At 41.1% G+C, this 25,646-nt stretch overlaps 1 protein-coding gene across 6 annotated transcripts in view; it reads left to right on the top strand.

The window, feature by feature from the left end:
- Positions 1-25,155, top strand: part of TAF1 (TATA-box binding protein associated factor 1) — a 74,556-nt gene extending 49,401 nt beyond the window's left edge. For 4 of the 6 annotated variants that reach the window (XM_078064228.1, XM_078064227.1, XM_078064226.1 and 1 more), the window contains 7 exons: positions 13,902-13,969; positions 14,395-14,511; positions 17,698-17,823; positions 18,666-18,767; positions 19,036-19,192; positions 20,498-20,675; positions 23,299-25,155. In XM_078064228.1, coding sequence (XP_077920354.1) covers positions 13,902-13,969; positions 14,395-14,511; positions 17,698-17,823; positions 18,666-18,767; positions 19,036-19,192; positions 20,498-20,675; positions 23,299-23,518 — 968 coding nt within the window. In that variant the 3' untranslated portion in view covers positions 23,519-25,155. The remainder of the gene's footprint in view (positions 1-13,901; positions 13,970-14,394; positions 14,512-17,697; positions 17,824-18,665; positions 18,768-19,035; positions 19,193-20,497; positions 20,676-23,298) is intronic. The other 2 variants (XM_078064230.1, XM_078064229.1) reach the window with 1 other exon arrangement.
- Positions 25,156-25,646: the final 491 nt, after the last annotated feature.

The following is a 25,646-nucleotide window of genomic DNA, read 5'->3' as shown; positions in this document are numbered from 1 at the left end:
TATTTAATGTATGGATTAATTTGGAGAGAGTGTATTTCTTTATAATATTACATTTCTCCATCTAGGAACTTAACGTTTTTTCATTTATTCACGTTTTCATTTACTCCCTCAATAAAGGCTACTAGTTTTCTTTGGATAACTTCTAGGTATCTTTAGTTTATTCCTACACATAGATTTTATAGTTTTTGTTGCTTTCGAGCATCTTTTTGTTGTTAAAGTTTATTCCTAGGCAGTTTAAAAGTTTGCTGCTATTATACGTGTGCTCTTTTTTTTCCCTAACTGGCTTATTAAATCTCAAGTTCTCAATCCATTTGCATATGAGTAGGTGATTCAGTATTATTCATAGGTAAATATAAAGCTTAAACTATTTCCATATATTGGTTTCTAAGTCTGTCTTATGAGACTACTCTGTTAAGTTGGGTCAGTATTCTACAATAAGGTTCTTTTTTTTAAATCTGTCAGTGACCTTCCTTAGATTGGGGCCAAGATACACATATTCTTATGTGAAGTTTCAGTCTCCATCTTGAAGAGAATAAAATCTCTCTCAGTCCGGCTTCAGCCTCTTGCTGCCATTCTTGTTCTTCCTCTTCTTCACAGCCAGACTTTTTTTTTTTTTTTAAATTCTGGTAAAATGTACACAACATAGAAATTTGCCTTTTTAACCATTTTTAAGTGTATAATTCAGTGGCATTAAGTACATTCAAAATGTTGTGCACCCATCACCGCCATCCATTTCCAGAACTTTTTCATCATCCCATAACAGAAACTCTATATCCATTAAACAATAATCCCATTTTCCCATTCCCCCCAGCCCTTGGCAATTTCTGTTCTACTCCCTGTCTGTAAATTTGCCTCTTCTAGGTACCTCATGTAAGTGGAATCAGAGTATACGGAATATTTGTCCTTTTGTGTCAGGCTTATTTCATTTAGCATAATGTTTTCAAGGTTCATCCATGTGGTAGCATGATCCGAATTTCTTTTTTTTTTAAGATGAGTACATAACATCTCTCTCTTGTTCTTTACCTGCCATTCATGCCTCATTTAGCCTTAATTTGGCTTCTACCTTGTCCAACACACCAAGCGAATAGGATCACGTAATTGCCAGATACGGTTGGCACTTTTCAGTCCTTATCTTGGCCTCACTCCGGTATTTGACATCACTGACCATTCCTTCCTTGAAACTGTATTATGATTGGCTTCATAACTTTTAGCTCTTATATTCCTCCTACCTGATAGATCATGGCTTTTCAGTCTCCTTTGCTGAATGTTCTTTTGCCTATTCCTCTAACTTAAGCAGCCACCTCTTTCCTGATAACTCTCAATTTGATTCTGAGCAAAGATCTATATCCCCATCCACCTGCTGAACATTTCCTGTTGGATGTCCCAGTGGAACTTCAAACATACCTCTCAAACTGAACGTTCTTCCGTCCTTCTCTATTCCAACTTTCCCCCTCCATCCTTTACTATTTCCCGTCTGGGTTTAATGGGGCACTGGTGTTACCCAGTAGCTATACCCAGAAACCTCAGAGTTATTTCTACTTCTTTCCCTTAAATAAATCTCCAACTTCCAGTATATCACTAAAGCCCTCGTTATATTTTGCCTGGATTATTACAGTAAATAGTCACCTGGCTAATGTTCCAGCCTCTGGACTAGTAACCTGTCATTCACATTCCTGTCAGGTAGAACCTCTTTTTTAAAAAATAAAGAAATTCATATTTCTTATAAAAAGGTCTAACAATATGGAAATATGTAAAATTAAAAATTAAACTTTCTGCCTCTCCTCCTACCCCCACCTCGCATAGTTTCATTCCCCAGAGGTAATGTAATATGTAATGTATCTTTTCCATGCTTTTTTCTGTACTTATATAAAACGGTTAATAATGACATGTGGTTTTTTAAAATTTATTTTTGCAAGAATTGCCATTTTTATAGATAATTATTCTGTAAGTTGCTCTTTGCTCGTGAGTATATCATGATTGTTTTTGAAATAATTTTAGACTCAAGAAATTACTAAAATAGTACAGAGAGTCCTTTTTACCCTTCACCCAGCTTTCTCCAGTGGTGACATCTTAACATAGCTATAGTTCAGTATCAAAACCAGGATAATTGATTTGGTACATTACCATTAACTAGATTACAGACCTTATTCAGTTTGCACTTTTTTAGAAAATCTGTATTCATTTGTGTGTGTGTGTACAATTTCATGCAGTTTACGCCATCATGTAGCCACCACTGCAATCAAGATTTAGAACTGTTCTGTCACCACAAAAGAACTCCCTGAGGCTAGCTCTCTGGATCCACATCCCCCCATGTGCACCTACCACTGTCTTGTCCCCTGGCAACCACTTACCTGTTCTTCATCTTTATAGTTTTGACATTTGAGTGTGGGGTTTTTTTGTTTTTTGTTTTTGTTTATTTTTAATTTTATTTACATTCAGTTAACATATAGTGTATTAATTGGTTTCAGGGGTAGAGTTCAGTGATTCATCAGTCTTGTATAACACCCAGTGCTCATTACATCATGTGCCCTCCTTAATGCCCATATCACCCAGTTACCCCATCCCCATCCCCCCACTCCTCTCCCCTCCAGCAACCCTCAGTTTGTTTTCCTAGAGTTAAGAGTCTCTTTTGGTTTGTCTCCTCTGATTTCATCTTATTTTTCTCTCCTTCCTCTGTGCTCCTCTGTTTTGTTTCTTAAATTCCACATATGAATGAAATCATATGGTATTTGTCTTTCTCTGACTTCTGTCACTTAGCATAATACCCTCTAGTTCATCCACGTTGTTGCAAATCACACACACACATATACACACACCACATCTTCCTTATCCATTCATCTGTCGATGGATATCTGGGCTCTTTCCATAGTTTGGCTATTGTGGACGTTGCTGCTATAAACATTCGGGTGCGGGTGCCCCTTCGGATCACTACATTTGTATCTTTGGGGTAAATACCTAGTAGTGTAATGGCTAGGTCGTAGGGTAACTCTCATTTTTAACTTTTTGAGGAATCTCCATACTGTTTTCCAGAGTGGCTGCACCAGCTTGCATTCCCACCAGCAGTGTAAAAGGGTTCCCCTCTCTCTCCACATCCTTGCCAACATTTGTCGTTTCCTGACTTAATTTTAGCCATTCTGACTGATGTGAGGTGGTTTTGATTTGTATTTCCCTGATGCCGATATATTAACATGCTCAGATGCTCAACATCACTCGGCATCTGAGCATGTTAATATAAATAATACTATTTTTGACATTCACTTTTTCACTAAGCATAATTGCTGTGAGATCTATTCAAATTGTTGTATCAATAGTTCATTTTTTCAGATGTTGAGTAGCGTTCCATTGTGCCAGAGTTTGTTCAGCCATTCACTCAGTGAAGGACTGTCAGGTTTCCAGTACTTGGTATTGTAAATAAAGCTGCTGTGAACATTTGTGTACAGGGTTTTGTATGAATATAAATTTTCATTTCCTAGGGATAAATGCCCAAGAGGATGATGGTAAACATATGCTTTGTAAGAAACTGCCAAACTCTTTTCCCGTGTGTCTACCATTTTACATTCCTACAAGCAGTATATGAATGATCCAGTTTGTCTTTAGTATTCAGTACTATCATTGTTTTTTTTTTTATTTTAATCATTCTTTAATCTCACTGTGGCTTTACTTTGCATTTCCTTAATGGCTGTTGATGTTAAACATCTTTTCTTACGCTTATGTGCCATCCATGTATTTCTTTGTTGAGGTGTCTGTTCATTTCTTTGCCCCAGTTTTAATTGTGCTGCTTTCTTTTTGTGTGTGTGCTGTTTTCTTACTAATGAGTTTTGAGGGTTCTTTATTTTAGGTACTTGTTCTTTATTATAGGTATGATTTTTAAAAATTTGCATTTTTAAAAATAAAGCCAAAACTTACTGAAATATAGTTGACATAGTGTTATATTAGTTTCAGGTTTAGAACATAGTGAACCGACAATTCTATACATTATGCTGTGCTCACCATGTAAGTGTAGTTACCACCTATCGTCATAGAACATTATTAAAATATTACTGACTATAATCCCAGTGCTATACTTTTTATCCCCATGACATTTATTTTATAACTGAGTGTTGGCAAGGATGTGGAGATAAAAGAACCCTCATGCACTATTAGTGGGAATGTAAATTGGTGCAGCCACTGTGGAAAACAGTAAGGAGGGTCCTCAAAAAGTTAAAAATAGAAATACCATACAATCCAGTAATTCCACTGCTAGTTATTTACCCAAAGAAAATGAAAACACTAATTTGAAAAGATAGATGGACCCCTATGTTTATTGCAGCATTATTTACTCTAGCCAAGAGATGGAAGAGATGGACTAGGTCAGGTAGGTGTATGATTTACAAAGGTTTTCTCCCAGTCTGTGTCTTCTCAGTCTCTTTGACAGTATCTTTGGAAGAACAGAAATGTTTAATTTTGATAAAAGTCCAATTTGTCAATTTTTTTTCTTTTATGGAGTGCACTTCTAGTATATCTCTAGGAAGTCTACTTAACCCCAGGTCACAAAGGTTTTTTTTTCTCTTACATATTTTTTTAAAAGTTTATAGTTTTAGGGGCGCCTGGGTGGCTCAGTCGTTAAGCATCTGCCTTCGGCTCGGGTCGTGATCCCGGGGTCCTGGGATCGAGCCCCGCATCGGGCTCCCTGCTTGGCGGGAAGCCTGCTTCTCCCTCTCCCACTCCCCCTGCTTGCGTTCCCTCTCTTGCTTGTCTCTCTGTTAAATAAATAAATCTTTTTTTTTTTTTAAAGATTTTATTTATTTATTTGACAGATAGCAAGAGCAGGAACACAAGCAGGGGGAGTGGGAGAGGGAGAAGCAGGCTTCCCGCCAAGCAGGGAGCCCGATGCGGGGCTCGATCCCAGGACCCCGGGATCACGACCCGAGCCGAAGGCAGATGCTTAACGACTGAGCCACCCAGGCGCCCCAATAAATAAATCTTTAAAAAAAAAAAAGTTTATAGTTTTAGTGTTTCACATTTAAATCCATAATCCATTGTGAATTAATTTTTGTATATGGTATGAGGTTTCGGTTGAGGTTCATTTTGTTTTGCCTGTGGATGTCCAGTTGTTCCATTTCATTTGTTGGGAAGGCTGTCCTTTCTCCATTGAACTGCTTTGAGCACCTTTGTCAAGAATCAGTTGAGTGTGTGCCTCTATTTCTGGGTTTATTTTGTTACACTGATCTATGTATCTATTCCTCTGCACAGTTCCACGATTATTGTAGCTATATAGTAAGTCTTGTCATCGGGTAGAGTGATTCCTCTCATTTTATTCTTTTTATAAATTGTTTTCTTATTCTTTTGCCTTTCCACTTAAATTTTAGAAGAGTATTTATATCTATAGAAAAGTCTTGCCGGGATTTTAGTAAGAATTGAGGTAAATGTGTAGATCAGTTTTGGGGAAAATTGACATAGTGATTGATTCTGTCTTATTAGTACATATTGCTCTCCTATTCTTTTTAATGTATTCCACAGCATAGATATATGTATCTTAATTTATTTAATTATCCCCCTGTTGGGTATTTAAAGTTTTTCTATAATGCTGGCTTGTGAACAGCTTTTCACGGTTTTTATATTTCATTGATATCATTGTGCACTTATAGGAGTATTTTTGTAGGAAATTTTGATCTGTGTTCTAAAATTGTGCTCTAAAAATCTGTACACCTATTTATAGTGAAAAACAACAGTGAGGAGAATGCCTGTGTCCCTACAACCTCTACAACATCGGGAATTATCAGTGTTTAAAAATCTTTGCCGATGAGATTATTTCTGTAAAATTCAAGTATATAACTTAAACTAAATTTTTCCATCTGAAAAAATTACATGCTCGTTTCAAAAAGAAACCACACATAATTGTATTAAGTGAAAAGGAAAATCTTCCTTTCTCCTTTTCCCATCCCATTCTCCAGGATGGCCACTGTTGGGTTTAGAGTGAAGCATTATGGACCTTTCTCTATACATACCATATATTTTTTCTTTTTTTGACAAAAGAGATCATATATTTACATTCCGTTCTACGGGTTTTTTTTTTTTCACTTGATAATGTGTTATGGACAATTTTTCATTCATGTATGTGATCTTGTTTAAAATCTGTTCATAGGTGACTCAAAAAAAGAGTTTAAAGGAATGTCATTATGAATGCTTCTGCAAAAAACATCTAGATTGGCTTTCCCCTTTAAAAAAAAAATACTGTGGGGGTGCCTGGGTGGCTCAGTCGGTTAAGTGGCTGCCTTCGGCTCAGGTCATGGTCCCAGGGTCCTGGGATCGAGCCCCGCATCGGGCTCCTTGCTCAGTGGGGCATCTGCTTCTCCCTCTCCCTCTGCCCACCGCTCTGCCTACTTGTGCTCTCTCTCTCTGTGTCAAATACATAAAATCTTTTTAAAAAATAAAAATAAAAAAATACTGTGGCTGAAGTAGAGGGAGATTGCTCAGTGGTAACTTGTTTGATTTTTCATTTTTATGAGAATACTGCTTTGTTCAAGAATTCAGTTTCTACTTATATTTGATAGGGAATAGACATATGATGTCCATAACTTGCTAGCGCTCTTCTCTTATGTGCTGTATTGAGTTAGTAGATAGTGATATAGCAACCTGGTATGAGGCAGCATCTCACTAAAAGTCTCGTACTTGTGACGAGTGAGATAGTATATCATGCCAATAATCAAATGTGCACCAGAATGTATTAAGGCTACAACAAAGTCCACGTTTAAAAGATACCATTGGGTAAAATAAAGGTTATTATTTGTTAAAAGAAAAAGGAGGGACGCCTGGGTGGCTCAGTTGCTTCAGCGACTGCCTCCAGCTCGGGTCATGATCCCAGGGTCCTGGGATCAGGCCCCACATCGGGCTCCCTGCTCAGCAGGGAGTCTCCTTCTCCCTCTCCAGAGCTCTGTGATCTCTCTCGCTTTCACTCTCTCTCAAATAAATGAATAAAATCTTGGGAAAAAAAAGAAAAGAAAAAGGAGACACAAGGAAAAAACAGGTCTTCTTTCAGCCCTGGAGTTTCTGTAATGTATTTTCAAGGCACCTCTGTGGTACCAGGGGAAACCAAACAAAACCTTACCATGAGGGATACAAATCAGTGTTAACCTTCTCCATATTTATTCTTTATAAGCCATTGTAGTTGGTATCATGTAGAGTTGGACCAATAGTATAGGAAGAAAAACGGCCACATGGAGACTTAGTGGCCTAAATCTAATAAGTGATTGCTGTAACCTTCATGAAGGCAGGAATAATGTCTGTCTTACAGCCTTAGTGCTTAGGGTAATGTTTGGCACATAGGAGACACTCAGTAAATATCTGTTGAATGAACTAATGGCCAAAGGTGGAGGTACAGTACCAGGAAGGAGTGGAGAGTGGTGCTCCAGAAGCCATGGGATTAGAGTTTTAAGGAACGACACAGGGCTTCTAACTAAGGTCAAGTACGAAAAATGTTCACCAGATTTGGCAGTTAGCATGTTGTTGACTGTTGACTTGATGAGAAAAGTTTTAATGAAGTGTTCTTTAACATGGATCTGTTCTCTGACACATTGCTACTTTCTCTATACCCCTTAGGACTTCGTATAGTATTGAAATTATGTTTGTATGATCTTCATGAGCCCATGAAAGGCATCAAGGACAAGGACCTGTTTGTTCTGTTCTGTTTTTTAATTTTTACCTTTGTATCACCAGAGCCTGGCAGTTTACTTGGCTCATAGTAAGTGCTTAAAAATGAAGAGTCAAGGCCTATTATGAATTTTACTCTATAGGAAAAGGTGTTTTGAAGTCGCTGTGTTGTTATTTTTCCAATGGTTGTAGAGATATGAGGTGACTCTGTTTAGCCAAGGCTGTGTATGTATTTTTTTAAGTTGCTGAATGGAATGGTGGGTCATTTGGGAAAGAAAAGCATTTTCGGGTTTTTTTTTTTTTAATTAACATATAGTGTATTACTAATTTGAGGTAGAATTTAGTGATTCCTCAGTTGCATATAACAGCCAGTGCTCATTCCATCAAGTGCCCTCCTTAATGCCCATCATCCAATTATCCCATCCCCCCACTCACCTCCCCTCCAGCAACCCTCAGTTTGTTTCCTGAGTTGAGAGTCTCTCATGGTTTGTCTCCCTCTCTCTCTGTTTTGGTCTTAGTTTTTCCTTCCCTTCCCCTACGTTCATCTGTTTTGTTTCTTAAATTCCATGTATGAGTGAAATCATATGGTATTTGTCTTTCTCTGACTTCTTTCACTTAGCATAATACCCTCTAGTTCCATCCTTGTTGTTGGAAATGGCAAGATTTCATTCTTTTTGATGGCTGAGTAATATTCCTGTGTGCACGTGTGCACACAAACACATACCACCTCTTTTTTTTTTTTTTTTTTAAAGATTTTATTTATTTATTTGAGAGAGAGAGAATGAGAGACAGAGAGCATGAGAGGGAGGAGGGTCAGAGGGAGAAGCAGACTCCCTGCCGAGCAGGGAGCCCGATGCGGGACTCGATCCCGGGACTCCAGGATCATGACCTGAGCCGAAGGCAGTCGCTTAACCAACTGAGCCACCCAGGCGCCCCACATACCACCTCTTTTATCCATTTATCTGTTGACGAACATCTGGGCTCTTTCCACTCTTTGGCTATTGAGGACATTGCTGCTATAAACATCAGGGTGCCTGTGCCCCTTAGATTTCACTATGTTTATATCCTTTGGATATATACCTAGTGCAATTCCTGGGTTGTAGGGTAGCTCTATTTTTAACTTTTTGAGGAGTCTCCATACTGTTTTCCAGAGTGGCTGCATTTTCAGATTCTTCAGGGCTTTTTGTCTGATAGGTCCTAAATGTAAATCCTACCCTTGTCCAGTGACATTTATTACCCCAGTTCCCTTCAGGATAGTTTCTAGCTTCTTGAGTTTCTAATCCAGATTCTGAGTGAGGTTCTGTTACTCTGGTTTGAGAGATCAGACCTCTTATCTTGGAAACCAAACATCTTAATTTGCATTTGATCCCATTCTACATAATGTAAAGAGCCTAGCTACAGTCTTAAAGATTAGATTTACTTCTCTTTTTACCTTTTCTAGACCTAGTTTGAGATAAATATCTAGGAATTGAGAGAGTTCAAGCTTAATGTCTTTGGGATCTGTGGACTATGTGTAGTTTCTTTAGGAATTAGCTGTGTGGATTTTTTTCCTCTTTTTCTCTTTTTAAATCTGGCACTGATTTTTTTTTTTTTTTAAAGAAGCTTTCTACTGCTGCTGGGGTTTGATTTGATTTTTTTTTTTTTTTAATTTTAATGATTCACATTGGAACACTCCCCCTGCACCATTCACTGTCAAGGTAATAACTTTATGCTTGTTTTGGCAGAGGACTCATTTTCTTTTCTTTTTTTTTTTCCACCAAAAACTTCAGTATTTATAACATTACCTGGAATTCAGCATTGTTTAGATTTTTTCTTTTGATGAAAAATTTTGCACAGTGAAAGGCACAGATCTTAAGTGCACATTTGCTAAGTTTTGGCAAACACATCAGAGGACTCATTTTCTTAGGAGGAAGGTTATTTTTAGTATTGGTGGAAAGATTCTCAAAGGAAATGTGAACTTAAGAGTGATCACAAACATCCTTCTCTCCTTGGTTGTGCAGGGCTGCTCACCAACTTGACTGTTATTTTTCACTGAAACCTTTCAGATAGCAGTAATACTTTCCCTCTCTCTAACTAGAACCATGAAGCCTGTAACTTTTTCTCACATCACTATAGAGGTAAATTAACTTAGAAACGACAAAAAGGATTTTCTTGATTTGGGTGGGAAATCAGCTTTCCAAAGGTACCTGGGAGGTTCAGTTGGTTAAGTGTCTGCCTTCAGCTCAGGTCATGATCCTGGGGTCTGGATCGAGTCCTGCATTGGGCTCCCTGCTCAGTGGGGAGCCTGCTTCTCCCTCTCCCTCTGCTGCTCCCTCTGCTTGTGCTCTCTTTCTCTCTGTCAAATAAAATCTTAAAAAAAAAAGGAATTACCACTATTTAAGGACATTTGGATTTGAATTCTATGTGATTCTATAGGTTACTACCAGTCCTTATTTGGAATGAGATGAAGTATAAATCTGTTGCCTTGACAAGACATTTACAGTTGCATTGCTATGATTTAATAAGAGAAAAAGCAAAGTATATTTGAAGAAATATTTCTTTTTGTAAATGGGTAGCTTATTCTCCTGTAGGGTACAGTAATACTTCATAGATGGTCTGATCTTTCATATTCATTTTTGTGTTGTTTTGGAAATTACTCTTTCAAAAGTTAATTTTGGTTTTCTGTGTGGAAGTGGTGTGGTTATAGACTCCTTTGAGAGTCTGAGGAAAACACCGTGGGTCTTCCACCCTGAAAACTAATACTACATACAAAATTTTGCTTACAGTTTCGGGACATTCGTGGATCTCTTTCTCTCATTACCACCCCATTCAAGAATTCCTGGGATAAGAGAACATCTGGGTATCTTATCCCTTTTGGGGGGGGGTGTACATTTGTTTATGTATTTATTGAAGTGTTTTGACATACAATGTTATATTACTTTCAGGTGTACATAGGGGTTCGACAATTCTATACATTGTACTATGCTCACCGCAATAGGTGTAGTCACCATCTGTCAGTATACGGTATTACAATATTATTGACTGTATTCCCTGTGCCGTACTTTTCATCTCTGTGACTTACTTATTTTATAACTGGAAGTTTGTACCTCTTCATCCCCTTCACGTATTTCACCCATGCTCCCACCCACCTCCCCTCTGGCAACCACCAGTTCATTCTCTGAATTTTAAGAGTCTGTTTGTTTTTTGTTTGCTTGTTCATTTGTTTTGTTTTTTAGGTTCCACATATAAGTGGCATTTGTCTTTCTCTGACTTATTTCATTTAGCGTTATTCCTTCCAGGTCTGTGTTGTCAAAGATGGCAAGATTTCATTCTTTTTAATGGCTGGGTAATTGCGCGCGTGTGTGGGTGCGCTGATACACCACATCTTTATCCATTCATCTCTTTTTTTTTTTTTTTAAGATTTTATTTATTTATTTGAGAGAAAGAGAGCATGCACAGGGGCAGAGGGAGAGAGAAGGGGAGAAGTGGACTCCCGGATGAGCAGGGAGCCCGATGCGGGGCTCCATCCCAGGACCCCGGGATCGTGACCTGAGCCGAAGGCAGAGGCTCAACCGACTGAGCCCCCTAGGCGCCCCTATCCACTCATCTCTTGATGACACTTGGGTTGCTTCCATATCTTGGTTACTATAAATAATGCTGCAGGAATCATAGGGGTGCATGTATCTTTTCAAATTAGTGTTTTCATTTTGGGGGGCAAATCTGGCATTTTACCCTTTTTTGGTCATGTTAACAGTGGTTTGCCAACTCCACCACCGTCTTCTTTCAAAAGTACTTCGAAACTACTTTGCCTGTAGTAGAGTAACAGAGTTAAATAGCCGAACCCTCTGTAATGCTTGAGAGCACACACTGTTAAAAACTGAGGACACAAACAACTAGTAATCCAAACACATGAACAGGTGTAGCAGCTTATGTAAATGAGTGTGTTTTTTAAAATATATTCTGGGGTTATTATTAGCGGGTGTTTCTCTAGAGTTGTGTGTTGCAAAGAAAATGGGGAAGGAAGAGGTCCCATCTTCAAAATGGTTAAGAGAGAAAATTGTGCAAATGTAGAAACCGAACCTTTCCCTGTGTTTTAGATGAGAGCAGTGAGATGTTAAGGGTTAGTTTAGGTTTAGGTTTCGAAACTGAAGTCGAGTAAGGTCTGAATTCTTCATTTATAGGCTGGAATTGTAGCCACAAGGCAAGTCCCCATAGGTAGAAGAATCACTGTACCGGAAGAAGCTGCTGTTGTATTGGCTCGATGATGAAGAAGGCCTGTAGACTATGTACAGAGCCCGTTTGCCCTAGCATCGCGCATTACTGTCAACATAACTTCTGCAGTCTGTCTCCATCTGTATTTTGAGGACCAGCCTACTGGTGGCTCTAGGAGATTAGAACTCTGGAAACTTAAGCTGCAGTCTTCCTATCACACAAACTGTTCTTGATGGTGAGCCAACTCTGGCTGTCTTTATATGTGTCCTAAATATGTTGACGGTCGACTTTGTTTTCCTTCTGGTTTATTTGTGTTTGGCACCGTCACCTTATGTGAGGATACCATTTTTATTACATCTTTGAAAAAACAGATGTCCTATCTGAGGTTTTAACTGAAAGAGACTTCTTTTGTTCATATAATAGCTTGTAATAATCAGAGTGGGTCTGGCATGAAAGTGGCGCATATACACGTTGTATATTTTTTATCCTTTGCCTCCTAATAAATAGTAGGTCTAATTCAGGGATCACCTCCTCTGTGAAACCTTTCCTAATTCCTTTTTCCCTCTTGCTTCCCAGAATTGGCCACTTCTTCCTCTGTGCCTCTACTAAACCCTGTATGAATTTTTCCATTTCATTATATTGCCCTATTTGTTTATAGTCTGTCTCACCAGACAAGACCATAAGCTTTGTGAGGATATGGTCTGTATCCTACTCCTTTCTGCCTGGCACATAGAAGGTACTCAAAAATGTTTTAAGAATGAATGAGTGGGTGAATGACCAGTATATTAAAGAATATTAAAGTCCGGGATTAAAAACTCACATGCCTTCAGGGTCCAGGCAAAAATGAGTTAAGCAGACCTGGTAGGGAGGGCGGTAGCCTGCAGAACACAGGCCTTATCTGAAAGGGGCGGCTGCCCCTCAGTCAGCTCCAGCCGTTCGGTGCTCTGTGGGGGTGACGACTCTGTTGTTACCACATCTTTTTTAAGAGAAGCCAGACATTGGGGTTTTTATATGAAATTTCTCAGTTATTAAATGTTGTCAACTAAGATTTCCCTAAAAAGTTTTTATTGAGGTAATTTACATACAAAAAAGTATATATGTTATGGGTGTACAGCTCAGTCTGTCTTCACAGACTGAAGTGATTTTTTTATGTGGGCCAAACAAAACCGGGTTGACTTGCAAGCCACCGGTCTGCAGCTTGTGACAAAGACCGTGTGGGGAACTGTATAGTCTAGTTAAGAATCACCTAGTAGGTAAAAGTGTCTCAAAGCGGTGTGTAGAATCTGTCTGGATTATCATTCAAAGAAATCAAATGTAAAAGAACCTTTATGAAACAATTGGCGAATTTAAATGTTGACTGGCTATTTAATAATATGAAAGAATTATTGTTAATTATTTCAGATGTAATATAGCTGGTTTGGTTTTATATATAGATAGATATAGATTTGATTTTTTAGAGCAGTTGAGTTGAGTGGAAGGTACAGAGTCCCCATATACCCCCCACCTCCACACATGCATAGGCTCTCCCATTATCAGTATCCCCTCCCATGGTGGTACATTTGTTACATTTGATGAATCTGCATTGACACATCGTAATCACCCAAAGCCCATAGTTTACATTAGGGCTCATTCTTGGTGTACATTCTGTGGGTTTTGACAAATGTATAATGATCCGTATCTACCATTATAATATGATATGTAGTTATTTTTTAGAAGGGTCCTCAGAGACACATATGTTTTAAAACAATTTATGGGTGAAATAAATGAATTGATGCTGGAACTTGCTTCAAAATAATTTGGGAGGAGTGTAAAAGTTGAGGTGTAAGTGAAACAGGATTGACCATGTATTGACAATCATTGAAGCTAGGTAATGGGTACATGGAAGTTCATCATATTAGTGTCTCTGTTTTTGTATGCGCTTGAACTTCTCCACCTCCAAAAGTAGAGCAAGAGTCCAAGATAAAGCTGGGGCATGGTTTTTCGGGTCTAGGATAACATGGGACACTACTGCTGGTGACAGAAGTAAATTTCTGGAACTGAAATCTGCAAAAGTCATGGCATTTTTCTTTTTTCTTTTGTAGGGCCTGAAAGTCAGTATACTAAGACTGCTCAGGAGATCGTAAATGTCTGTTACCAGACACTGACTGAGGTAGGTGGTAAAGAGGAGGTCTCCTTGGGATGTAGCATTCTGGAATACCTTTGTTCTCTTGGGTAGGGAGGTCTTCCCCGCCTATCTGATTTTCATATGTAACCTCCTACGCCACATCCCTCATTTCCTTTCCTGCTTTATTTTCCTACCTGGTCCTAAGTGTTTTTTTTAACAAACTATGTGATTATTTACTTCAGTTATCATGTGACCTGTCAGTAGAAGAAGCTCCATGAAGACAAGGATTTTTGTCTGCTTTGTTTACTTTTATTTTATTTTATTTATTAAGTAGGCTCCACACCCAACGTGGGGCTCAGACTCACAACCCTGAGATCAAGAGTCAGATGCTCGACCGACTGAGCCAGCCAGGCATCTTCAGTGCCTAAAACATATGTTCAATGAATTCACTAATTTTCTTTATTTCTCAGTATGATGAGCATTTGACTCAACTTGAGAAGGATATTTGTACAGCTAAAGAAGCAGCTTTGGAGGAAGCAGAATTAGAAAGCTTGGACCCAATGACCCCAGGGCCTTACACACCCCAGGTGAGTCTGAAGACTAGGAACTGCCTCTAAGAGTTTTCTTATTGGTTTGGGAAATTGGGAGCATGTTAACAGATATATTTACTGAGATACCCTTCTTCTCTGTCCTTCCTCTTCATATGCCTTTCGTGTGCTTTCTTGTCTTCTCAAAGGCTAAGGTGAGTGAGGGCCATGGGTCTTGGTGGCCTTGTTGAATCCAGAAGCAGCAGGTGTGGGATGAATGAGTGGGGTGGGGTCTTAGTTGTTTAGGCAGTATTTAGGAATACCAGATGCCTGACTGCTGTGGCCACAGGTATCATCTTGGGTCTCTGGAGTTCCTTTGCCCATGAATTGGGGTTCTAGGATATCCCTAGAGGATCGAATTCTCAATTATAGACATTGGCCACGTTGTTCCTGTGCCTCATAGATGCCCGATTACTCATTCCCTCGGAGGTATCTCAGTTAGCTCAGATGTCACCCATTTTCCTGGATTGACTCCCTCTCCCTGTAAATGAGGACAGGTAACATTTATAATGTTCTTAAAGTTACATGTCACAAGAGTAGGGAGCAAGATTAATAAGAAATTTTTAGTCTTTCTGTTTCTGTCCCTTGACTATATGTGAACATAAGCATATGTTTCCATATTTGAAGAGTAGGACTTATCAGAATATAGCTGGCGCTTGGTTTCGGTATTGAAGGCACTATGGTAAAGTGGGAAGTACGTGAATTTTGGCAATAAAACAGGCCTGGGTTTGAATCTTAGCTCTGCTCTTATCTAGCTTTGTGAACTTGGGAAGTTAGCTTAAGTCCTCTCAGTCTCCTTTTCTCTAAAATGTACTTTTTGAGATTATTAAAAACATTAAATGAGTTAATTTGGCTGGCACACAGGAGACATTCAGTAAATGTTTCCTTGTCTATATGAAAATTGTCTACAAAGTTCTCAGACTTCCTTTCAAATTTAACCAAATATTTTAATGCAAAATTCTCCTGATTCCCACTGGAAAACTTTTTTTCATTCTACTCTGAACTGATAACTGCGACCTGTATGATCTCTGTTGGATTATCGCTGTTTGTATTTCATGCACTCTCCCTATCTATCTTTTACTCTCTCTCACCCCAAAACCTAGGTTACTGAGGGGCCAAATATAAAGAGCCCTAAGATACTACTTCCAGGCCCAGAACAAGGAAAGGCTCTTGGAGTGTGTGGGCAGATTGGGTCCGGGGGGCTTGGGTGAGTGATGTTACCCAGGAAGGCCCTTTTTGCTTATAGGCCCACAGCTCCCACAAGGCCCTTTCTGGTAAGTTAAAGCCTGGGTTTTAGCCATCATTCCTCAGAAGAGTCTAGCCACTGAGCAGCACATGCTGAGCTCTCATCTCTGATAGCATAAACCTAGTCATTTGGTGAGTCAAAGCCTTAGACCCAAGGGTTATCTTCCTATCTTTCCTGCCCCTCCCACACTGTCTCAGGTGGCTGAGGAAAGCCTGGCAACCGTTCTCCCTTCTGAGCAGTAGCTGTTGTTCGGTACAGTGAGAGGGTCCCCTATGAAGAGTAGGGTGTAGATAGCACCTCTTCATTATTCCAGTTCACCCTCTCATCATTGCCTTCACTCATATGTACACATTGTAAAATAGTAAGCCCCATGTATTTTCTCTTAACCTGAGGAGGATGCACCTGAGCGATTGTCCTTACTCATTGCTACTTTCAAACCCAATGTTATTAAAGAGGGTTTGTGTAGGTTTAAGCTATCATAATTCTGGTTGTATGGAACCATAACAGCAATCATACTTTACTTCCAGCCCTAAATGGTGGCAGTCAACAATGTATTTTCACTCAGCAGTTTCCACCTAGCTTGAATTACATCATACACATTCAGCTTCACACTTTATCTAAAGTTGCTCACTTGCAGGTTCCCACTAGCCCCTCATTCCCTGATTTTCTCTTCTGTACAACCACTAGTTTACCTACTCTGTAATGCTTTAAATTCTGTGTTGCCTCTTTCTCCAAAACCCTCTTCAATCATCCTTCCTTGTTTGCTTAAAAAAAAAAAAAAACCCCACAAAGTAACACATATGTGGGGTTTTTTGTTGATAAAAGCAACATGTTCATTGGGAAATATAAAGGAGAAATAAGTTACCTAGAGTTAAGTCTACCATTCCGAAAGAACCAGCCACTGTGAACATTTTGGTGTGTTTCTTTCAAATCTGTGGTGTGCAGTGTGGTGTGGTGTGGTGTGTGTTTGTGTGTGTGTGTGCGCGCTCGTGCACACATGTGCACACCAGGGTATGTAGACCCTTTTAAAGTGAAATTGGTCAATACGGTTTTGTGTCTTACTGTTTGCACTTCACATTTTGTTATGAACATTTTATCTCATTAGTCTTTGAAAACATGATTTTCAAATAGCTACATAATATTTCTATCCTCCGAGTTTTAGAAAACGCTTTCCTACTTCTCCAGCCTGTTCTTTATCAGTTCTTCCTGCCCTCCTGTCACTGAAAAGTCCATTTGCTAAATCCCTCATCTCTTCAGGAGAGGGAAGGGATCTATAATTTATTGAATTATAAATTACCTTCATTCTCCCAATAACCTTGGGAGGCAGACATTGTTATCCGTGTTTTATAATTGAGGAAACCAAGGCTTAGAGTGATTAAATAATTTGTTAAAGTTACTCATCTAGCAAGTGGTGGAGCCAGGACTCAAACCCAAGGCATTTTGTTCCAAAACCCATGTTTGTTTGTTTTTTTTTGCCACACCATTTTGCCTCATAGCATCCTCTGATGAGCTCATAGACTGTTAACTCACTACACGCTCTTGTTGGAATGGGAATTCCTTTATGCGATTTCCTATTAGACGTCTCTAAACCAGTCAGTCAGAATTGTGCAGGTATGAAGCCTTAGGCCTGCCAACAATAAGACAAGGCTTAAGAAGACACTAGGTTATTGACCAGAAAGACTGTCAGGACGTAGAATTGTCCACAGCTTTGATGCTTTTCTGTTTCAGGCTTCTGATCGTGTACGTCAGATGCCTTTCTGCTAGAATGAGCAAGCATTTGTAGGATTCCCAAAAACCTGTCCATAAAGCTGTGTCAAACTGTTTCTCTTTAAATGGATTGCTCTGCATGACCTTTTTCTGCAGTGAATGCTCTAAAGGGGAGTTCTGGATTTCTTACTCCCTTTCCTAAATAGAAGCTAAGTTGTACATTTGTGCCACAGCCTCCTGATTTGTATGACACCAACACATCCCTCAGTATGTCTCGAGATGCCTCTGTATTTCAAGATGAGAGCAATATGTCTGTCCTGGATATTCCCACTGCCACTCCAGAAAAGCAGGTGACACAGGTAGGATGTTCTTTTTCTCTTTGTGGCATTGGTAATATGCTTTGGTGTGGGGAGTGGGGGAGTGATAGTGGTGATATGTGACATGTATCATGGATGATTGGGCCCCTTTGGCCTTGGGCATGGAGGCTTAGAAGTGGGATTTCAAGGTGGGCTGGTGGCAGGTCACATGACTGGCATTGTCTTCTGTCTGTCCCCATGGGCAGAGTCAGGCACAGCAGCACCTCAGGGAAGGCACAAGTATGAAAAGTATATGAGGCATCAGAGCAACCTCACAGGTGACTAGAAAGACCAACTGCATTCAGAGACAGAGTTCAAAATAATTGGCCCTGCTACTGTACTGTATGTATGCTGTAATCTAAATTAAAATTATTTATGAAATTAAATTAAATTTTAAAAATTGGCCTGTTCTAGAGGTATCTGAAGATGCTCCTGATCTGAAGCCAAAAATCCTATCAGCTGCTCTCAGTCAGGCTTCCACTGGAGAGTACAAAACCCAGGAGAGTTTTTCTATCCCGAAGAGTCCTAACAGAAGCTAAGGAAAGCTTGGGTTAGGAAGGAAGAGTCTCCTTGTGATGATACAGCAAGAGCAGACCCAAGGACCTTCCTATTCTTCGGGTTTTTGGTTTTTTGGTTGGTTGTTTTTTTTTTTTTTAACTCTACCAGTGATTTCCAAAGAATGAATGGGAAAAAGCACACATGCCTTGAGCTGTGTAAACAGCCCCCACTAGCTGTGGGGTTGGCTGGGATATCAGGGAGGAGCATCTGCCCTGGGTAAGAGCCCGTGGTTAACTCCTCCTACAGGCACGTCCCTCAATGATGTGCTATTTGTCTTCCTTACTCAGATGCACCAGGGCCGAGGTAGGCTGGGCGAGGAAGACTCTGATGTAGATATTGAAGGGTATGATGATGAGGAGGAGGATGGGAAACCTAAGACTCCAGCCCCAGTGAGTATGCTTACAGAAAGCTTATGGTTACGTTATACCCTTATATGATAGGAGCCCCGCTAGTACAGGGCAGGCCAAATCCCAAGGTGATATCAGAGAGTCCATAGTGAGGCCCAATCAGACTTTAATCCTTGGAAAATTAGCTAAACGAATTCATCCACCACAGTTACTTAACTTCTTGTGAGGCAGCAAGGGGGGTGCTGGTGGTGGCTTCTGGTCTCTTACTTGGTCAACTGATGGGACTTTGACCCCCACCGGTCTCATTCAGGAAGGCGAAGATGCAGATGGTGATCTTGCAGATGAAGAGGAAGGAACTGTGCAACAGCCTCAAGCCAGCGTCCTGTATGAGGATTTGCTCATGTCTGAAGGAGAAGATGATGAGGAAGATGCCGCGAGTGATGAAGAAGGAGACAATCCTTTCTCTGGTAAGTCTCGTTCCTTGGCTTCTATTCTAGGTGGCTCACCATAGCACCCTGAGGACTGGATAGGAAACTCTTGGCCACATATGCTACTACCAGAAGCTGCTCTTTTCTTTTTTTTTTTTTTTTTTTAAGATTTTATTTATTCATTTGACAGAGACACAGCGAGAGAGGGAACACAAGCAGGGGGAGTGGGAGAGGGAGAAGCAGGCTTCCCGCAGAGCAGGGAGCCCGGTGCGGGGCTCGATCCCAGGACCCCGGGATCATGACCTGAGCCGAAGGCAGACGCTTAACGACTGAGCCTCCCAGGCGTCCCAAAGCTGCTCTTTTCTTGAAGTCTCATTAATAGACTCAGAGTACTGAGCAGTCACGGGATGATGACATTCAGTAGCCTTTGAGGAGGTGAAGACACATAACATGGAAGTGCAGAAGATGACCGTGGGGCCGTGGGAGAGGCAGTGCCTAAGTAGCATCTTTGATTTGAATATTCGATCAAGATGAGAAAGAGGTGTTGTATTTGTAATAGGGAAGGGGGAGAAATAAGGAAATAAGTTCCTGCTTTACTCAGCCATAAGAAAGAATGAGATCTTGCCATTTGTGACAACATGGATGGACCTAGCGGGTATAACACTAAGTAAAACAAGTCAGAGAAAGACAAAATACCATAAGATTTCACTCATATGCGGGATCTAAACCAACCAACCAACCAACCAAAGCAGAAACAGACCCCTAAGTACAGAGAACAAACTGATGGTTGCCAGAGTGCATTGGGGTGGGGGGATGGGCAAATGGGTGTGAAGGGGGGAGGGAGATCCAGGCTTCCGGTTACGGAACGAATAAGTCACGGGAATAAAAAGCACAGCATATGGAATAGAGTCAATGATATTGTAATACTATTGCACGTGGACAGATGGCCGCTACACTTAGAGTGAGCATAGCATACCGTATGTATTGCCAAATCACTGTGTTGTAATCCTGAAACTAATAGAACATTGTATGTCAACTATACTTCAATTTAAAAAAAAAGATCCTACTTAGTTTATTTTGTCAATTAATGGCAATGGCAGGGAAAAGTACAGGAGATGATAGAGGGGAAAAAAAACAAGACTGGACTGAGACGAGAAAAGGAAGTGGTAATTTGGGTTCTGTTTCCAAACTGTGGTCTTGCCGACATTGGCCCGAGGCCCCCCTCCGAGGTGAGGAGTCCCGGCAGGGTGCCTGTGTCGATGGAGGGCAGGAACTGGTTTGGGAAGACCAAGCCAAAGGTGGTAATTCTGTCCAGCTTATTTCGGGACCGTCTTCTTTTCACAGCTATCCAGCTGAGTGAAAGTGGGAGCGACTCTGATGTGGGATCTGGTGGGCTAAGACCCAAACAGCCCCGCATGCTTCAGGAGAACACGAGGATGGGCATGGAAAATGAAGAAAGCATGATGTCCTATGAGGGAGACGGTGGGGAGGCTTCTCATGGTTTGGAGGACAGCAACATCAGGTAATTGGCAGCGCCATGCTACAGGGCTATGGCGTCAGTGCCCAGCTGCGGTGGCAGAGGGTCCGGCGTCAGATTACTTTCAACCATCAAACATTTCCAGAGCACCCTCTAGGGCCAGGTACTGTGCTCGGCCCTTGGGGAGACCCAGAGAAGCAAGCCATATCCTGCCCTCGAGGAGCTCACAGTCTAGCGGAAGAGACTGATAACAGACAAGATCCTTACAAATACAGCGTGATAAGTACAAAGTGCCAAGTCACCACTGAGGAGGCAGTGTCTCACTCTACTTGGAGTGATCAGGGAAGGCTTTGCAGACGAGGGGACATTCGAACTGGGCCTGGCAGTAAGGCTGACTAGGAGTCGGCTAAGTAGGAAAGTGGCAGGAGGTGAGGAGACCCTTAGAGACGGACCAGTAGGTTCAAAGGCACAGAAATACACCAAAGGATGTTCCAGAGTGAAGAGAGGGTTGTGGGGAGGTGTGGCTGCAGAAGCAGCAAGGGATTATTATTGTAGAGGACCTTACATGGCATGTTAAGACACTTGGGAATCATCACTCCAAGGAAAAGGAAGTAACATCGGATTTTTGTGTTAAATAACTCCAGGGCAATGATAAGGATTTCAGCTGGGATCTGTTAGAAGTAGGGGGAAGGAAGGGACATATTTAAGAGCTGTTTAGAGGATAGATCAGTTGGACTTAGGACGTAGGGAGATCAGATACATAATAAATGGGAATGTCACTGAGATAGGTAAGTGGAAAGCGCAGGTTTTCGATGAGGTGGGAAAGGAAAAAAATGCATTTGTCTTTGGACGCATTAGATTTAAGGTACATCGGATACATCTAGCCAGAGGTGTCCAGCAAGCAGTTAGAGTCTTTATTTACTCATTAGGCAAATATTTATCACAAGTGCAAAAGCAACTAGGATGTGGTCCCTTCCATCAAGGAGTTCAGTCTAGTGGGAAACCTAGAACAGGTTAAGAGACGATCGTGGTGTGACATGGAAAGTGCTGTGATAGGCACCCGCAGGGTTTTTCTGGGACTTGGGCAGGAGTGGGGTAGGGGAGCCGCTTAGAGAAGGAAACTGAGCTCACTCAGACGAGGAATTAGCTAGACGAAGAAGAAAGCAAAGGGCACTTCAGAGAGCAAGAACAGCGTATGAGGAAACAGTTCCAGAGCATGCAAGCAGCTTGGTGTGGCCGGAGTTTTTGATCCATGATCCGTGTGATAGAGACGATTTACACAGGTAGGTAAGGACCAAATCATGAGGGCCTGAAAGTTCGGGGTAAACATTGAATGAGAGGTATGAGCAGATCTACATTTTGTAAAGAGTGCCCTGTACCCCAAAAGAAATGCACATGGCCAATAAATATATGAAAAATAATTTCCCTAAGAATCAAAGGAAGGCAATAAAACAACGACATGCGGTATTTTACGTTTAAGATGGCCAAAGACTAAAATGAATGCTAATGCCCGGAGGTGGGGAGGTGTGAGGAAAAAGACCTTCTCCAATGACTGCTGGTAATGTGAAATGATAAAAATGGGGTGGGTGGGAGAGAGGTACAGCAATTTATCATTATAAACCAAAAACTTAAAAAATGGGAATCACCCTTGACCCCCAAAATTCCATGTGTAGGCAGTTATTCTGGCAGTAATAAAACACCCTCATCAAGACATTTGAATGGGAGTTTAATCGCGATACTGTTTTTCATAGCGGGAATGTTGGAGACAGCTTCAGTGTGCCAGTGAGAGACGATTATAGCAATCGTGTGGCAGCCATGTAGTGGAGTACCAGACAGCAATCAAAAGGATGCTATAGATGTATGTTTATTGACATAGAAAGACATTCATTATAATCATAGTGAAAACAGCAGATTCCTGAAGAGTATGTAGAGTATTCCAACTTCGTAAAAAGAAAAAATGTTTAAGCATCTAAGTTAAGTGCATAGAAGAAAAATTGGGAAGGTTCTATACCAAGAGATTATTTCTGGGTGGTGGAGTTATTGGTGATTTCTTTCCTTTTTTTTTTTTTTTTCTGGCATATACTTTATTTTTTTAAAAACCAATGAACACGCATGGCTTGTGTGGTGTTTTTTAAGTAAAATTAAGAATAAACAACAAAGAGCATGGTGGCAGAAGCGTGAAGAATGAATTGGAGGAGAGCAAGATGGAGGCACGAAGACTGATTTCAGCAGTGCAGGCCAGAGCGAGCAGAGGACTAAGCTAAGGCAGGCAGAGTAGAGATGGGAAGGAGGGGACAGAGACAAGATCTCCTGAGGAAGTAGAATCTTCAGGACCATTGACTGATGGGTTCTGTGGAGGAGTGAAGCTGTAAGCAGGAGATGAGACCCGAGGCTGCCCGAGCGCTTACGGTCGTGGCCGCTGTTAACCGTGTGATGGCAGGCGTAGGGGAGTGTCTTCCATTCGGGTTCTTGTCACTATGAAGCTGGCAGGTTGATGTTTTGAACAGGATCATTTTTCTCTTGGGGACCTATATAGAACAGTCCAGAATGAGTCATTCTAGCGCCCAGGGGCGGTGAGATGGGCTGATCCCTCGGCGGCACTGAGAACGGGACTGGTCGGCTAGAGGATGGTGCCCGAGCTTGAGAGATGACCTGTTTCTCTTCTCAGTTATGGGAGCTATGAGGAGCCTGATCCCAAGTCAAACACCCAAGACACGAGCTTCAGCAGCATCGGTGGGTATGAGGTATCGGAGGAGGAAGAAGATGAGGAGGAAGAGCAGCGCTCTGGGCCGAGCGTACTAAGCCAGGTCCACCTGTCAGAGGATGAGGAGGACAGTGAGGATTTCCACTCCATTGCTGGGGACAGTGACTTGGACTCTGATGAATGAGGCTTCCTTTGGGCCTCCCTGGTTAGCCTTCCCTGTTCTCCAGCCTGGGTGGCTCACCTTCCCTAATTTGTTCATAATTGTATAGTGTCTGATCCCGAAATCACTAGATTGACTAACACCTCAGCCTTTAAGAAGTAGTATATAAATGGTAATAAGTCACCTCTTCTGATCTTCCTGGGACGGTGTCACACTTTGATTTAAAAACAAGCAACCCCTTTTCCCCTTCCACTAACAAAAGTGCCCTCCTTTAGCTCCACTTAACTGCCCTTGGTATCACTTTTCCCTCAGGAAGGAGGAGAAATGAAAGGACTAACGATTTTCCGTCCTCTTGGTGTATTAGACATTTTCCAAGCATGGTGGTATCTCAGTTTTCTGATTTGCAGGCTGGAACAGGTGACAGCCCCTTGCTGGGACAGAGAACTGGGTTCTGGTCGACTCCGTGCCCCAGTAAACACATAAACCTATTGGACGAACTGCCCATTACCTTACTATTTTTTTGATTATACAATGCCTTGTCCCTAAATGGATTTTTGAGGCAAATGACTGTCAATCTTTGAAACAGCCTATACGTCAGAAATGATAATGTTGCCATGTGAATGTGTTCTGTGCCCCTCATTCCCAGGCGACAGGGTAGGAAAATAATAAGGTCTTTGGGCAAAGACTGTATGTCTTCTTGTGTTTCTTTTCATGCCTAGGATACGGTTCTGTGCATAGTAGGTACTCAGTAAATGTTGCTACAATCATAACATCCTCGAAAGACTTGTTTTTGACCATCTGCTCCGCGATAAGCACTCTGTCAGATCCTTGGGATGCAAAGGCAAATAAATAAGACACATTGCTTTTAGCTAAAGAGCTCGCCCTCAAGTTGGGGGAAGGGGAGTGGAATTCAAAACTCGTTTCTTAAATACATTACGATGGTGCTTGAGCTAAGTGCAGTGAAGAAGCTAGATGTAAAGCAGAGGGGAAAACAGAGGCATGACCATGTATGAAAAAGTCAGGGAAGTCTTCCTAGAAGTAATTTATAAGCTGACTGCTGAAAAACGAGTAGGAGCTTCCAAGATGGAAAACTCCAGGCAGTGTGTAACCTGCCATCTCTACTAGAGATAGCAGAGTGTGTTCCTGATTTGTTCATTTGTTTGTGCCTGCCTGCCTGCCTTGTTCCAGAAAGGATTGAAGGTGGTTTGTGCTCTAGTCCTTTAATGCTGGAGTGGCTAGAGATGAGACTGAAAGACTGGCAGGAAGTATATCCTTGATGCTAACAGGTGTGAACTGTATATTATAGGAAATGAGCGCTAGTAGAATGATTGCATCAGATTTGTGTTTTAGAAGTTTTCTGTATGATGAATGAAAGAAATTGAAGAATTCTATGTAATGGACAAGTTTGACCCCACTTTTGTAAAAGACAAAACCACGTGTGTATATTTATGTGTGTATATACTTATATACGCAGAGGAAAAGGTCTGAAAGGATATACGCTGAACTGTTCACAGCAATAACCTCTGGGGAATGGGATCGGAGGGGAGGGCGCTATATGGTTGTGTGTATACTGGGAGTGTATTGTGCTTTTATTCCTGTATCGTTTGAGTTTTTTTTTACAAGTATGTACTATTTTTGTAATAAAATTTTTTTAAAAAATACGCAGCAGTAGTGTGGAAAATGGCTTGGAGGGGAGCAAATCTAGTTCAAGTAAGGGGTAATGGAGCCCAATCCAGGGCTGTGGCATTAAGATGGGGAGGGGCACGAATTTGAGAGATCTTCAGGGGGTAGAATCAACAGGCCTTGATGACCCATTGGCGTTCGGAGGTGGAAAAGGAGGAATGGAATGGAAGGTGGCTTTCAGAATTTTGGTTTGGGAGATTGGGCGGGTACATGGTATTCATTCATTTGTTCATTCAACATTTATCAAGCAGTCTGCTGGATGCTGATATAAAAGTAAGATCTAGTTTCTGATCGCAGGGAACTTTAAGGGCTAGAAAGAGAGAGACGTGTAAATAAATTGAATAAAACATGATCATTGCAATAAATACTTAACGGGGATCTGTGGCGAGAGGGAGTTACCAACTCTGCTTATGGAGTAAGGACGGGAAGGTTTCACAGGGGTGGCCTTTGAGATGGATCATGAAAAGTA

Source organism: Halichoerus grypus, chromosome X (genome assembly GCF_964656455.1).
Source record: "Halichoerus grypus chromosome X, mHalGry1.hap1.1, whole genome shotgun sequence".
NCBI lineage: Eukaryota > Metazoa > Chordata > Mammalia > Carnivora > Phocidae > Halichoerus > Halichoerus grypus.
Note: the sequence above shows the minus strand (reverse complement) of the source record. Positions and strands in the feature narration are given on the sequence as shown.